The 16,567-nt window shown below is 49.4% G+C and overlaps 1 protein-coding gene across 3 annotated transcripts in view; it reads left to right on the plus strand.

Annotated features, from left to right (window-relative positions):
• The window catches only part of SRL (sarcalumenin), a 49,756-nt gene extending 38,435 nt beyond the window's left edge, over positions 1 to 11,321 (plus strand). For all 3 annotated transcript variants that reach the window (XM_025416700.3, XM_025416698.3, XM_025416699.3), the window contains 5 exons: positions 174 to 275; positions 1,138 to 1,233; positions 5,373 to 5,489; positions 6,208 to 6,441; positions 8,195 to 11,321. In XM_025416700.3, the coding sequence (XP_025272485.1) occupies positions 206 to 275; positions 1,138 to 1,233; positions 5,373 to 5,489; positions 6,208 to 6,441; positions 8,195 to 9,006 (1,329 nt within the window). In that variant the 5' untranslated portion in view covers positions 174 to 205 and the 3' untranslated portion in view covers positions 9,007 to 11,321. The remainder of the gene's footprint in view (positions 1 to 173; positions 276 to 1,137; positions 1,234 to 5,372; positions 5,490 to 6,207; positions 6,442 to 8,194) is intronic.
• The last annotated feature ends 5,246 nt before the right edge of the window (positions 11,322 to 16,567 follow it).

The following is a 16,567-nucleotide window of genomic DNA, read 5'->3' on the forward strand; positions in this document are numbered from 1 at the left end:
ATCATGGAGTTTGCAGAATTTGGGGTGGGTTTTCAGAGTCCGTCCTAGAGACAGAACTCCGTTCAGCTGAACTTGGCAAGCCTTCCTGCAGCTCTTCCTTATGCCCTTCCTTCACGGGCTTAGAGCCCAGCTCTTAGCTTTGCCCTAACCCTGTTCTCTGCTTCTGTCCTCAGAAGAGGCAGACGATGTGAGTGAAGAAGCCCCAATGAGGGATCGCTCCCACATAGAGAAGACTCTGATGCTGAATGAGGACAAGCCAGTGGATGACTACTCTGGTAACCAGAGGGAGGCCCTGGGACTGGAGCTGGGAGAGCTGTGTAACCAGGGGCCAGGCGTAACCTCCGGGGTTGGGCTCTGAGGCCGGCGGGTCCCCCGGGCCAAAAGCCCTGGAGATGGGGAGGGGGCTCCGTGGAAGAGCCCCCCCGCCCAAGATCCGCGTTCAAGGCCCGCATGGGGACTTTGGCTTAATGGGGTGAGGGGAAGGTGATCCAAGCAGAGGGAACTCTGCCAGGGTAGAGGACAAATCCCAGTGCTGCCTGGGGCCCGGTGCCAGCCTTCATGCAGTGGCCGGCAGGCTTGCTAATAAGAGTTCATCCCATCTGCTTTGGTTTTTCAGTTTATAAAGCCCTTTTATTTCTGGCACTTCATCCTCATAATAACCCAAGGCAGTGGGGCTTACTGCCTCCTCTTCATTGATGAGCTAGCTGGAGCTCAGAGCAGCCACGGTTTGCAAAGGGCACCCAGCTAGAGGGGAGCAGTGGGAGGGTAGGGTGTAGGTTTGCAAAGGGCACACAGCTAGAGGGGAGCAGTGGGAGGGTAGGGTGTAGACAGCCTGGCCGGGGCCTCTAGTTCCTCCTTCTGGGCCTCATACCCTGCAGGCTCCCAGCCTTACCAGGTGAGTTGCTTCTCCGTGGAAGGAGAAGAGGATTAGGTTTAAAAAAAAAAAAAGTTCAGGAGGTTTTCGGGGTGGGAGGGAATGCCTTTTGGTTAAAGATTTCTGAGGTTTGGGATGTGGCCCAACTCCTTCCAGGAATGCTAATACAGGGCAATCAGTCATGGTCCGGGTGGGGAGCTGCCCTGGGGAGTGGGCCAGACTCTCTCCCTTCACCCTCTCCTTTCATCCTTTTCCACCCTCAGTGGTGCTGCAGCGGCTTCGAAAGATCTACCATTCCTCCATCAAGCCCCTGGAGCAGTCTTACAAATACAACGAGCTTCGGCAGCATGAGATCACAGGTACATCTCGTGTCTGATGCCTGTGCTCTCTGGGGCTCTGTGAGTGGTAGGTGTGAGCACATGTGGAGCTGAGCTCTCCTGAATCCACCCTCCCCACAAGAAGGCCTCAGTCCCGCCATCACCCTTCCTTTGCAAGGGTGCCCTAATCTGCACAGGGTTTTGTAGAGATCACTTTGTTTGCAAGTGTTCATGTTTCAGTAATGCAGTTGTGGTTTACAAGGACGGCAATGCCAATTTCCACCCTCCCACTTCTCGCCTGTGCTGAAGGGTCCCCTGAAGGCCTCTGGACTGCCTGTGAAGGGATCATGTGTTAAGTCCCCTAATTTGCCTGGAGTCCTTCTCTTCTCCTTATCACTCCTTTGGTCCGCTTTCCTTGGGTCTGGATTCTTTTAAAAGTTTGTTTTCAGGGCAGCCTCGGTGGCGCAGCGGTTTAGCACTGCCTGCAGCCCAGGGCGTGATCCTGGAGACCCTGGATCCAGTCCCACGTCGGGCTCTCTGTATGATGCCTGCTTCTCCCTCTGCCTGTGTCTCTGCCTCTCTGTCTCTATGAATAAATAAATAAAATCTTTTTTAAAAAAGTTTGTTTTCAGAATAATAAGAACAAAGGACACTTGTTGCCAAACCAAAAAAATCAAATAGTAGAAAACACTATGCATTGAAAAATAAAAATCCCTCTCTTGATTTTCAGCTTCTCTGCTTCCTCTTTCCAGAGACTCCCTCTGTTACAGTTTCCAGACATTTGCTCTGTGCACATGAACATATGCAAGCATGTCCTTCTCTGTTTTACCCAATGGTATCACAACACGCGGTTGTGTGTGCACGGCCCTGCTTTGCTCTTTCTGAGCGTCTGAGAGCATCACACTGTGTAATCACTGTTCTACTTAGGACAGCAGAGCGTTCGCCATGTTCCTTTTCCAAAAACGTTACCAGCACAAAACTGTTATGTCTTCCGTGCAAATATATTTGCAGGACAAATCATTAAAAGTGTAACACCAGAGTTAAGTTTTCACAGTTGTTGCCAAGTTGCTTTAGGTGGTAGCAGTTTGTGGCCACAGTGATGGTCTGTGAGAGATCTTGTTTCCCTGGAGCCATGCCCTTTTTTTTCTATTTTTTTTTAAAGATTTTATTTATTTATTCATGAGAGACACAGAGAGAGAGAGAGGCAGAGACACAGGCAGAGGGAGAAGCAGGCTCCACGCAGGGAGCCCGACGTGGGACAAGATCCTGGGACTCCAGGATCACGCCCCCAGCCGAAGGCAGGCGTCAGACCACCGAGCCACCCAGAGATCCCTGCCATGCCCTTTTTATGAGTTATTCATCTCTGAAAACTTTCACAGTGGCATCTGATTGACTGGTGACTGGCACTATGCATCTCTTTCTGTGTGAATTGGCGATTTCTGTATTACTTCCCGTGGTGCTCCTGATGGCTCTAACGTGGGTAGGGTATTTAGAGTATACATTATCCTCGCTTCACAGAAGAGGGACCTGATGCCCAGAGAAATGCTGGGTTTCCCAGGATCACACAGCAGGAACCAGGAGCTGGAACCAGGAGCTGGAACCCTCTGCTGCTTCTCTGAGAGAATGCCCTTTTCCATGGCTTTCCAGACTGCCTCTTGCAAGCCTAGGAGCACATCATCCTCTTGGGCTTCACAGGGGATGTGTTCTGTCATTCAGGGTTGCCTTCCCTTGCAGCCCTCAGACCCAGTGGCTTGGCTTGCCCCCCTCCCAGGCCGCGGACAGAGAGCGGGGTGTGGGGGATGGGCATGGGTGGGGTTGGGGAGATGGTTCTCTGCTGGAGGGTGTCCCTGTTTCCTGATCCCACTTTCTGGGCTTGGCTTCTCTCCCCTGGCCTATCCGGGTACCAGGGATTCCACCAGCTGGCAGATGTGCCTTCAGGCAGCTTCCATGCCTCACCTGTGGCTTCCTGCCTATGCCAGTGACGCCCCCTGCTGCAGACAGCCGAAACAGCAACCCCCAGAGAGCCCATTTCTGGTTTGTCTCAGCCGGGAGCTGGAAGGTCCAGTTCCCTTGTGTCTCCGGGGCCTGGTAAAAGACACTCTTTGTAGGAGCTCTGTGGCTATAACTGGGGACTCCTGCCACCCCCTCAGTCTGCCTATCCCCTCAGTCCTCGAGCCAAAGGTTGACACCCAGAGATTCGAGTGATTCATTGTGCGTATTTGCAGGCAGGGAGGAATGGGGCAGGGCTGTGGTATCAACTTCAGGCAATTACATATGTGCCTGCCGCTTATGAGACGTTGTCTCGGTCTTCTGGGACTAAGTTCTCGCTTTAGAGAAAGAAAACCAGCACATCGAGAAGCAAGGTGCAGAACAAGAGGAATACTGTACTCCTCTTTGCATAAAAAAGATGGGGAATGTGATATCTGCTAATATTGCTTATACTACATGTATTAAAATGCCCGAAAGAATATAGTAGTGGATGATATGGCCTAGGCAGACTGGGGACAGGGATGCAAGACTTTCACTCTATACCTTTTTATACTTCTGATTATTTTTTTTAAAGATTTTATCCATTTATTCATGAGAGACACAGACAGAGGCAGAGACAACAGGCAGAGGGAGAAACAGGCTCCCTGCAGGGGGCCCGATGTGGGACTCGATCCCAGGTGTCCAGGATCACACCCTGAGCTGAAGGCAGACGCTAAACTGCTGAGCCACCTGGGCTGCCCATACTTCTGATTTTTGAACCAAGAAATTAAATACATCAAAATAGAAAAGAAAAAAAGAGTGTCCACTGTCCAGGGCCTATGTGCCAGGCTCAGGGAGACACAGGTTGGAGAACTTGAGGTGTATACATGACGCCGGGCTGGCCTCTGTGCCGTGACTCAGAAAAGCTGCAAGAGCACGTGCCTGAGAGTCTGCAGCCAGTGGCTGCATCCCCCTCCTGCCCCCCAAGCTTTTTTTTTTTTTAATATTTTATTTATTCATGAAAGGCACAGAGAGAAAGAGACACAGGCACAGGCAGAGGGAGAAACAGACTCCATGCAGGGAGCCCAATGTGGGACTCGATCCCCGGTCTCCAGGTTCACACCCAGGGCTGAAGACGGTGCTAAACTGCTGAGCCACTCGCCACCCCCCAAGTTTTGAAAGTCCTGGCGGATTCTGCTTTCCCTTTGCAGGGACCCTAACTGGTGTGGGCCAGCAGGGTGTTCTTCCCGACATTGGACACAGGGCCCAGGAACCCAAGAACTGCCGAGTCAGTGGTTGGTCCTGGGACCTGGCAAACATGTCATGGTCTCTGGAGGCTAATTTAAGACTGGCTGGGAGCCCAGGGTCAGGCTGAGCCTGAGATAGGATGTCAGGGGGCCCCCTTCCAGGCTGTCTAAGATTGTGTCAGCCTCTTTCATGTCTTTTTTTTTTTTTTCCTGTTACCAATCCTAATAGCAGAGTTTTTTTTGTTTTTTTTTTTTAAGATTTTATTTTTGAGTAATCTCTACATCCATGGGGCTCAAACTCACAACCCCAAGATCAAGAGTTACCCGTTCCACTGACTAAGCCAGCCAGGTGTCCCCAGATAGCAGAGTTTTAACCTCTCCCCATAGGGTAGCTCCCTTCTCCCCTTCTTTTATTTATGTATTTGTTTATTTTAAAAAAGATTTTATTTATTTATTTATTTGACAGAGAGATAGAGCCAGAGAGCATGAGCCGGGGGGGGAATGGCAGAGGGAGAGGGAGAAGCAGGCTTCTTGTGAGCAGGGAGCCCAAAGTGGGGCTTGATCTCAGAACCCCAGGATCCTGACCTGAGCCAAAGGCAGATGCTCAACCAACCGAGCCACCCAGGTGCCCCCTCCTCCCCTTCTTATGCACCATCCTCCAGATGTAAACCAGGGGGCTTCACCCACAGTGAGTTCTGAGTCAGCGTTTGTTGATATCACTTAGTTTCTCCTTCTGGTGCCTGTGTGCCAAGGATCTGTGTAAGTTCAAAACCATATCTTCTGGTGTCTTTTAACTGGGTGATCACACTTACATAGCAAGAGACATGCAATGGATCGCCATACCCTGTCTGATCTTGTGTAGGATTCCATAACTCAGATGGACTATGGGATGCAGCATGGAACACTGTGTCACTCCCGTAACTAACTTTGTTGGTCACTTCCATGTCTAATTCCTGCTGCCTGCAGATGGGGAAATTACTTCCAAGCCCATGGTGCTGTTCCTGGGACCCTGGAGCGTTGGCAAATCCACCATGATAAACTACCTCCTCGGGCTGGAAAACACTCGTTACCAGCTCTATACAGGTAACGGTGGGATTTTCGTGTGTGTGCGTTGGTATGTCGATGTCCTGTGTGAAAGCACGATAAAACATTTATGTGTCTTCAACAGAACAATGAAAATTATATACAAGAAACCAGCAGCTGTAATTAGTTGACAGGAGCATTTTCACAACGGCCAAGAGGTGGAAACCACCCAAACATCCATGGGTGGATGAATGGATAAACAAAAGGGTCTTATCTGTACATAGACTATGGGATATTTTTCAGTCTTAAGAAGAAATGCATTTCTGAAACACGCTACAACATGCATGAATCTTGAAGACACTGTATTAAGTGCAATAAGCGAGACTCGAAAGGACAGATATCCTACGATTCTACTTATGAGGTGCCTAGAGTCGTCCCATTCATAGAGATGGAGTAGAGTAGAGATTACCAGGGGCTGGGAAGGGGGAATGACTTGGCAGAGTTTCAGTTTGGGAGATAGATGGTGGTAAAGGCTACACAACAGTGTAAATGTACTTAATGCCACTGAACTGTACACCTAAAAATGGTTACAATAGTCAATTCTGTTAAATATATTTTCCTACAGTTAAAAAAAGAAGGAAGACACTAGCTTAGCAAACAGGTCTCCAATTCTCATGGCAAACCTTCCCGGAAACCCCTTGCTTATCCACTTACTTTGTAGTACAGTCACTGTCCCAGAGGTGACTGTGTTCTACTGATCTCCTGCCCATGTGTACAGGCGCTGAGCCCACCACCTCGGAGTTCACCGTCCTCATGCACGGGCCCAAGCTGAAAACCATCGAGGGTATTGTCATGGCTGCCGACAGCGCCCGGTCCTTCTCACCCCTTGAGAAATTTGGCCAGAATTTCCTAGAGAAGCTGATTGGCATTGAGGTTCCTCACAAACTTCTGGAGCGAGTCACTTTTGTGGATACACCGGGCATCATTGAGAACCGCAAACAACAAGAAAGAGGTAATTAAACACTTGTGCCTGAACAGCATGAGTGTTGTTTTAGGAAACTGTTCAACATGGGTAGGAGGCAGATAGGGGAGAGGAAATGTGGCCAGCCTTGTCCAAGATCTAGGGGGTGTGGTCTTTGCTTCCAGTCCCTTCTGCTTGTCCCTATGGTGCTACTTAGGTGTGTAGTACTGTGTCCTTTCACCTCCCCAAGGACTGATCTAGTTTGGGATCGATATTTTCCCAAGAGGAGGCCTGGTCTTCTCTGTAAGTAGCTCCTTCAGGTCCCCCCTGGGGCTGAGCCATGTTTGGGAGGCTCAGGCTTTCCTGAGGGATCAAGAATCTGGACTCCTTGGATCCCAGTTCAGGTGTAATTGACCTGTGGTTAACTTGGGTTCTGGTTTGAACCTGACCTTAAACTCTTTCTGGTCCAGTGTCTGCTTTACCAGGCCGGCTTCAACATAAGGCTGTCTTAGACTCATTGGAGTGCCTCTCTGAGCCCAGCAGACACTAGGTTATGACAGCGGTCCCTGAGTATTGCTATGACACAGGGCTGTCTGCAGAGATGAGTCATAACAGGGGATTTGTAGGACTGTATGACCAGATGGTAGATCTCAATTTATGGTTCTAAGTCTCATTTTTAAAAAGATCTTATTTCTTTATTCATATGAGACACAGAGAGAGGCAGAGACATAGGCAGAGGGAGAAGCAGGCTCCCCGCAGGGAGTCCCATGTGGGACTTGATCCCAGGACCCTGGGATCACCACCTGAGCCAAAGGCAGGCACTCAACCACTGAGCCACCCACGCATCCCATCATTTTAATTTTTTTAAAAGATTTTATTTATTTATTCATGAGAGACAGAGAAGATGCAGAGACATAGGCAGAGGGAGAGGCAGGCTCCCTACGGGGACCCCAATGCGGGACTTGATCCCATGACCCTGGATCCCTCCCTGAGCCAAAGGCAGATACTCAACCACTGAGCCACCCAGGCATCCCCCATCATTTTAATTTTATGACTGTTTTATGACTAGTAATAGATTATCAGTAATAATTATAATAGTAAATTAACCTTTATTCTATTATGCATTGGACAATTTTATGCATTATTGGTTGATTGTTGTAGAAAAATCTCAAGACAGGTATTCCTAGTCTCCTCATTTCGGAAATAAGTTGAAGGAATTAAAATATGTCAAGCACTTACTGTGTGAGAGGCAGTGTCAGGTACTTTATTTATAGCAACATAATAATCTTTACAGCAGCTTAGGTTTTTTTTTTTTTTTTTTTTAGCAGCTTAGGTATTACTGTTTTTCTTGTCATTTTGTGGCTCAGATGGTAAAACTCCAAAGCAGAGCTGGCTGGCCAGTGGTAAAACCCAAATTTCAGTCCTGGTCTTAGGCCAGCTCCACATTGCTTCCCCTTCAATAACACATCCTCTCTTTCATATCCTTCTAGTTCTCTGGCCTCTTCCCTTTGATGTCTTTGCCACTGTCCCGTATCTTTTTAGACAGTAGGAAGATACCCATTTCAAAAAAGGATTTTGCTTTCCTGGGGCCTCGGATTCCACAGATTAAAACAACGGTCAGGCTGCTCTTGGTTGGGGGTTGACAAGGTGCAGGAAATAGATAATTAATTCTTGTAGTCTTTAGAAACCCAGAAAATGCCTGCTGCCTTTACTTCCTTCACTCAGGCAATGATTTGGTTCTGGAGGGGGCAGGAGGGGCTTAGGGTGAGCCTGCTCAGCTTGACTTCTTGCTCCCCCCGCCAAGGTTACCCCTTCAATGATGTGTGCCAGTGGTTCATCGACAGAGCTGACCTCATCTTTGTTGTGTTTGACCCAACCAAGCTGGATGTGGGTCTGGAGCTAGAGATGCTCTTCCGGCAGCTGAAGGGACGTGAATCTCAGATAAGGATCATTCTGAACAAGGCTGACAACCTGGCCACGCAGATGCTCATGCGGGTGTATGGGGCCCTCTTCTGGAGCTTGGCTCCACTCATCAACGTCACAGAGCCCCCACGGGTTTATGTCAGCTCCTTCTGGCCGCAAGACTACAAGCCCGATACCCACCGGGACCTGTTTCTCAAGGAAGAGATCTCCCTCCTGGAAGACCTGAACCAAGTGATTGAGAACAGGCTGGAGAACAAGATTGCATTCATCCGCCAGCATGCCATCCGGGTCCGCATTCATGCCCTCCTGGTCGACCGCTATCTGCAGACTTACAAGGACAAAATGACCTTCTTCAGCGATGGAGAACTGGTCTTTAAGGACATCGTGGAAGACCCTGACAAGTTCTACATCTTCAAGACCATCCTGGCAAAGACCAACGTCAGCAAGTTTGACCTTCCCAACCGTGAGGCCTATAAGGACTTCTTTGGTATCAACCCCATCTCCAGTTTCAAGTTGCTGTCTCAGCAGTGCTCCTACATGGGGGGCTGCTTTCTGGAGAAGATTGAGCGGGCCATCACTCAGGAGCTCCCTGGCCTCCTGGGAAGCCTCGGGCTAGGGAAGAATCCAGGTGCTCTCAACTGTGACAAAACAGGGTGTGGCGAAACCCCAAAGAATCGCTATAAGAAACACTAGGTTGTGTAGCTGTTCTTGGGTTCCTGTTGGTGGATGAGCTTGTGTCCTAACTGTCTGAGAAGTCCTGGTTTATTAACCCTTTGAGCCACACTGGCGAGAATCATTACGCCTCGGAGTTTTGGGAGTTAATTGAGGCCAGTGGTGTGAGTTGGGAGGCAAAAGGAAACTGTGAATTATAGTGTGCCCCCTCCCCTTGTCTTGTTGCTTCGGTGAGGGGCCCACCTGCTTTTCCCGGGTCCTATGGCAAAGGGACAGAGAGCAACTACATTCTAGTGTATACTGAGGTGATGAGCTTCAAGCTAAAAGCAGCTGCAGTTCCCCTGTAAGCTGGGAAAATAGAGAAAACTTGATTACTGGAGGGCTGCTCAGGTTTTTCGAAGCTTCTTCCCGCACAGTCTTCCACTGGTCCTCCAGCCCTCGCCGGCTCTCCGGCTTGGATTGGCTTCAGCAGGAGATAGTCCCTGGGTCTGAAGCCACCTTGGTTCGAGCCTACCCCCAGGCCCTCTTTCCTGTTTCCTCAAGGGGTGGGGGAATGGCTTAAGATACCAGAACACTAAGATTGACCAGGAGTGTGTCATCGCCCCCCCGCCCCCACTAACCCCCCACCCCTCACTTCCAAGCCCCCTACCCCCCCCAACTCCGGCGAGGAGAAGGATCTGCCTCCCCCCTGCCATCTCTTCGATGTAGTCTTCCAAGACAGCTGGGAAGCTCGATCCCTTTCTCAGCCCCAAGAGGAGGTTGAGTGTTCCATGTATTCAGGTAATTTACTTCTTGGAAGTGACTTCAGTGAAAGTACTGGAAGGGCTCAGAGGGTTAATTGGTTTGCAGTGTGTCTTTGTCTATTGCATGTCTTGGAAAACTCAGACCCCAAAGGCGTTGGGTTTCAGAGGGGACAATGGAAACCTTGCTTCTTTTCATTAGGGTCTTCTCTGGGCATCCCATCTCCCCCAAATGAGGAGGGGCGGTTTCCACAACTTCTCTGCAGAGACACTGTGCAGGGGAGTCGTTTTCTCCTGGCTTTCATGCCATGGCCTTTCCTTCCCCTTCTTCTCCATTCCCTGATGTGCCAACACTCAAAACTCAGAGTGATTTCCCATGAGTCAGAGCCAGCATCGGCCACTCCGCGTGGGTGGCAACCAAAGCTTCACATTTGGTTTTCTACCTGACCTTGATACTGATACCAAGTGTAGCACAGGGAAGCCAGGGCCTTCAGATACCAACAAGTGTGAATACGTGTGTACTGCGGTGTCCAGGAGAGATTAGGGAGATAGCAGAGGCCAGAGGGCACGGAGAAAGAATGCACTGTGAGTCCTGTCTGGCTGGTGTACCACCTTGGAGGGCAGCAGGGGATGGAGGGAAGGAGCCTTTTGATGAAAAGTAGGTGGATGAACAGTATGTGTAGATCCAGGAGACCTGGGTCAAGGCCCACCAGCTCCAGGAAGTTGCTTTGGACCAGAAAGAGAGCAAAGATGAAGGAAGATGGGAGGCTCTCTGAGGACGAGACAGAGGAAGCAAGCTGGCGATCAGATTAGGTCCACCTGGAGAATTCGGAATCCCTGCTTCCCAGAATTAGCACTCTGGTGCATGCTGCAGAACCAACCAGAGAAATGGGCATACTGGGGCACCTGAGGGGCCTGGTGACCAGGGCCTGATAAGCTGCTTTTCTTCTCACTAAAAACCAACCCTTGCCTCACCTCATCATGCACCCTCTCAAGAGCTTGCCCTCCCACCTTGCTCCTGGATGCTCCCAGTGCCCTTGAGCTGCTCTTGGCGTATCTGGTTTTCTCAGTTCAGCTTGGGACATAAAAGGTGCAGAACTGTGTGGGCATTGTCATAGTGGCCCGTGCCACCATTGCTCTGGGGGAAGCCGGGGCAAGAGGGCCAGTGCATACATACGGTGTCTCTACTTTCAGGGGGGCGGCATTATCAGTGTGGTCTTTCCTCCCTTTCTTTGTTCCATCCGTTTGCCTTTCCTTGCTCCTGTTCCTCTGCTCTCTGGTTCACCTGTCTTTGCTCTGAATTGCCTGCAGGCTTGTCAGTTGGTCGGCCTGGGTGTTCAGTGCTGTTCAGGCCCCTGCTCTGTGGATGTGGATTTCAAGCAGAATTCTGACTCTTTGGGGGAGGGGGAGGGGGAGGGGGTTGGGACCTGGAGGTAAATTTAGGATCCAGAGATTTCCCCCAAGAAGAGTTATTTGTAAGTATTCGTGCCTAAACTGTTGCTGTTTCTCTCCAAAGTGGAAACTTTCCGGTGTTCTTTCCATTCTGATTTCATCAGGGAGGAAATCTCAATAAAGTTCAATCTCTCTGTGACACCACGTGCTTTCTGATGGTCTCGGATCAGCTTAATCTCTTTCTCTTCCTTGTATCTAGTGGTAGACCGATTTTTATTATGACTTAATTGTTTTTCAAGCAGTTTCAGGTCCAGAGCAAAACAGAAAGGGAGGTAGAGGTTCCCTGCACAACCCCCCACCCCTATGATGCACAGCTGCCCCCACCAGCAACACCCTCACTGCCATGGGATGTTTGTTCCAACTGATGAAGCGACAAGGATGCACCATAGTCACCCCGAATCCGTAGTTTAGATTAGGGTTTACTCCCAGTGCTGTATATTCCGCATGTTGGGACAAATGTATCGTGATGTGTCCATCTTTTTGGAAGATACGGAGTATTACCACTGCCCTACGAATCCTCTGCACTCCACCTGTTCATTCCTCCTGTCTCTTCTCAACCCCGAGTTCTAATTTTTAAGTTTCTTAGGGATACGTTGACAGTCCATGAATTGCCCACTGTGGCTTTAGACACCCCCAGTGCCTTCTCTAGATCCCTCCTGCTTCCAGCACCCCCATTGTCAAAGATGACTCTGAAAGCCAAGCTTCCTGTTATAGGATTGGAAACGAAGACACTCTCTCCTCAGCCCCTGACTCCTTCTCCCTGGCATCTATGGCAGTAGCCCGTTCATAGGAACTGTGGAAGCTTCTGTCCCCAGATCTTTCAGCAAGGTAGACGTGCCACTGTGTCCGTGCCTTCAACCATCCTGCTGCCCACTTGGTACCTGAAGGCTCTGGGGGAGGGAACTGGAGGGTCTGCCCTGAATGTAAGGCTTCTGCTCAAAGTGGTGCTCCCCACAGCCTGACTCTAGGCTTCTTCCTTGTACGTGCTTCTAAAGAAACTTTAGCCTGTTATTGACTCCCCAAGCCTGTGCCCTTCAGAACAGAGCTCCTTTACTTTGAAATTTTACCTGTGGTGTCCTCTTGAGGACTTCACACCCCCATTTTACAGCGTGTTTGAAAAGGAAGAAGCTGGGTGCTGGGGGAGGGGTCAGTGGGAGGTTGGAGATAGAAGGGTGTGTATGGGAGGGAACAACATCATGGGGTCAGCACAGAGAGGAGGCCTAATTTGGTGGCAGGGCCACCTGCTCTGGGCTTTCCTAAGTCAGGAGAGGCTGATCTCAGGGCGGGATGAGTAGGGTGGTGTGGCTCATTGCCTCCCTCTCCCTTGCTGTCCTCCTGATTAGGGAGTCTGCAGTTCACAGTTAGCAATGGAGTAGCCTGACCTAACTAAGGCCACTGCTGCCCTGCCCCAGCTCAGCTACTTCCCCCTCCCCCCAATGACTGGGAGAAATACGGAGCTTATCCCTGGAAAATGGAAGGTAGATGAGGTCTGTTTTGAAGATAAACATCACACACCAGAACCTGCCAGTATGTTCAAAACTGTGCTCATTTCACAAGCCTTGTACCCTACCTACCACCTTTACATTGTCTGCCATCAGGACAGCAAAATGCCACCGAGAAAACAAAATCAAAGACCATTCTAAACATAGCCAGATGATAGAGGGGGCATGAATGGCGAGAGTGTCCTTAGAGGTATGTGTATGTATCTGAATATGTGGGAGTTATCTGTGGTTATATGTATAAAGGACATGCAAATAGCTGCATGAAAAATTTGTGTGTGTGTGGAAACCAATGTGTATGTGAGTATTTGTGACTAAATGATCTCTTGAGTATGTAGCACAGTGCCCAGCACAGAGGACTCATTATCTGTGTGCCATTGGAATGGATGGAAGAGTAAGTGCATTTGGTGTCTGTGCACCGTGTGTTGTTTGTACGGGGTCCTAGGGTGGAAAGGTACGTCTGGGGTGGGCAGGTACGTGTGGGTGTGAAGAAGTGATTGTGTGAATAACGTGTGGATGACAGATTATGGGAGCATGTTTGTAGGTAGGCAGGTGTGTGCATGGGGAGAACCAGATGCCCAACCCAGGGTAGGGACCCAGGAAGACCCAGCCATCAGAGGACACTTCCAGGGCCCGGGGTTTGGGATTTTAGGCCACCCCAGAGAACTGAGGGGAAGTCTAAGCCTTCAAAAACTCACAGGCACTGGCAATGTTTCATGCCAATTCTCCTGTCTGTGACATGAGGCTCAAGCTTTTCCCTGTCCAGGGAAACCTTAATTTTTCTTTAGAAGACCATAAAGACAATAAAAAAGAAGCATAATAAAAAACAAGAAAATGAGAATAGAGACATGAATTTGCCTGTAGCAAAGGTGTATTCCAGAGGTTCTTTTTTTTTTTTTAAGATTTTATTTATTTATTCATGAGAGACAGAGAGAGAGGCAGAGACACAGGTAGAGGGAGAAGCTCCCCTGTGGGGAGCGGATGTGGGACTCAATCCCAGGACCCTGAGATCATGACCAGAGCCAAAGGCAGACTCAACCACTGAGCCATCCAGGTGCCCCTGTATTCCACAGTTGCTGAGGTATTCCCTGTAGTGACCTCTTTCCAAAGGATAAAAAAAAAAAATAACATGCATAAATGAACATTTTCTGTATCTGCTTGCACCGTGGAGCATGTTCTCTGTTTTCTCATAATTTTAATGGGGAAGAGAACCAACTTCTAGAGTACTCCTTTTGCCAGGAGCTGGGCTATAGACCTATACACATTCCCACAGTTACGCCTTTTAAAAATAATATTTAATTTATTTATTCATGAGAGACACACACAGAGAGGCAGAGACATGCAGAGGGAGAAGCAGGTTGCTTCTCCCATTGGGAGACCCACATTGGGGGTGTGGGGAGCCCAATGTAGGACTCGATCCCAGGACCCAGGGATCACGAACTCAGCTGAAGGCAGACGCTCAACCCTGAGCCCCCCAGGTGTCCCCCACAGTTACACCTTGACATGATGTGATAATTCTAACAAGCAACATGTCAGGCCACACGTCAGGTGCTTTACGTGTATTATTTCGTGTTATGCTCACATAGCCCCACAGGTAGGGAGCCGTCTTGCATGGAAAAGAGTAGAGACTCGAGTCAGATTGCTTGGGCTTCGTCCTGGGCTCCAGCACTTACTGACTGGGCAGCACTAAGCAAATGACATATCTTGTGCTTCAGAATCCTCAGCCATAAAATGCAGATCAGAATAGCCCCTGAGCATTTAAAACCTGCAATATGCTTGAAATGGCACACAGCTCGCAGGGAGCATTCCATCAATGTTGTTATTATTCATATTTTACCGATGAGACTGATGGTCAGAGCGATGGAGATGCAGCATGTGAAACTGGGAGGGCCTGAATTCCAGCTTATGTCTGACTCACACTAGGGCATGCTAGGTTACTTGCCCACGGTCACATTTGGTGACACTTGTCTTTCTGATCCCAAGGCCTTTCCCTCGTCTTCAGAAACTGGCAAAAATACAGAATTGCCTGGGTTTCTTAAATTTTTTATTTTCTTTTATTATTTTTTAAAGATTTTATTTATTTATTCATAAGAGACACACAGAGAGAGAAGCAGAAGCAGAGGGAGAATTAGGCTCCATGCAGGGAGCCTGATGCGGGACTCGATCCCAGGACTCCAGGATCACACTCCGAGCCAAAGGCAGATGCTTAACTGTTGAGCCACCCAGGCGTCCCAACTTGTTTTTTTTTTTTTTTTTTTTAATAGTCGGTTATCACCTTGGCACTTAATAGTCACAAAATTTTAAAACACTTAAAAATAATTTGCATTGGAAAATTTAGTAAGGTGGGGCGCCTGGCTGATTCAGTCCGTAGAGCATTCAAGTCTTGATCTCATGGTTGTAAGTTCAAATCCCATGTTGGGTGTAGAGATTACTTAAAAAAATAAAATCTTAAAAAAACGTGTTAAGGATTATTTCTTGAACAACAACAGAATACTTAAAAGAAAATCAAACAGACCTTTAACTCCATTTCACATTGATCTTCACCCTGATGATGTTCTATAGTAGACTGGGCAAGCATATTTATTATCCTTAAATCCAAATCCAACAGGAGGAAACTGCATCTCCAGAGAAGTTAAGTCAGAGTTCATCTGGCTAAAACAGGACAAACCAAACTAAAAGGCCAATTTTCTACCCATCCCACTATCCCTTCTACTACACTGAATCACACTGATTTGCGTCAATCAGGAGCCTGGAGCAATTGTGACAGCACATTTTTCTGACACGCTAAAAAGTGATTCTGTGTTTGTGAAGAGTACAAAATTACTTGTCGGTTATATTTCCATTTTCTCCACACTTCTGAAATTTTTTCCCTCACCAAAACTTGAAAAGATTTGGAATTTACACGTTTGTTCAGGCATAATCTCTGCCCTAGAGGAGCTAACCATCCAGTTAGGGACACGAGGCATGACGTCACCAGGTAGATCCTTGGGGGAATGAAGCAGCCACACGTCCCAATCACAACACAGGACACTTTTTCTTTCAGGCAATGGGTTTTCTTTCTCATTTGTAAACGCAATTATTTGAAAAGTTCTACCCATGCTTGCAGGCTATCTAAGCATTTAACAGATTACCTTTGTTCAGGAGAATCCCTTTACGTAACATCGGGACTCTCCGGGGGATACTGAGACACCCAGGGGGTTCAGAGCTTAGAAAGGGAGAGGAATTCTAGCTCCATTCTAAAAGACAGGTGGGTTTGGAAGGGCAAGGACCAGGGCGACGGATCCTGGGGGAAAATCAAGGACCCAGACTCAGAAAGGAAGACACATCTGTGAACGGCCAGTGAGGAGTCGAGGTGAGAGGAGGTGAGTTAGGGAAACTCAAGGACTCCGGGCTTGGGGCCTCTCCAAGTTTCTAAGTTTCTGGACAGAGGGGGGCCATGAAGAAGCGGGGGAGGGCCCCAGCAGTCCTGGGCTCACGGAGAAACAAGAGCCAGGCACCAAGGAGCCTATTTTGCTCCCCACCCCCCACCCGCCACGTTTGGTCCACCGGCTGCTGCTGGGGGCATCGCGTCTCCGGCCTCGCCAGATGCTGCCCACCGCTAGGAGCTGGGGAGCAGTGCCGGAGCCCCTAAAGAGGCGGTGCAGGAAGCCCGCGCCTGCAGTCGGCCCGGGGTCCCGCTGCTCCTGGCTGCCCGGCCCGCGTGCACATCATCCGGCGGGACGGGCTCCGGAACGGGCGCATCTCCCGGGCCCGGGGCCTCACCGCAGCCGGGTCCGCCTTCCCCGCTGCACCCCGTCTCCTTCGAGGGGAAACGGAGCCCCCGTTGCAGGGCGGTCTGGACCGGGGACGAGGGGGTGGGGGAACCGGGCCGCTGGCCGAGCTCGGCGTCGC

This window comes from Canis lupus, chromosome 6, assembly GCF_003254725.2.
Source record: "Canis lupus dingo isolate Sandy chromosome 6, ASM325472v2, whole genome shotgun sequence".
Classification (NCBI taxonomy): domain Eukaryota; kingdom Metazoa; phylum Chordata; class Mammalia; order Carnivora; family Canidae; genus Canis; species Canis lupus.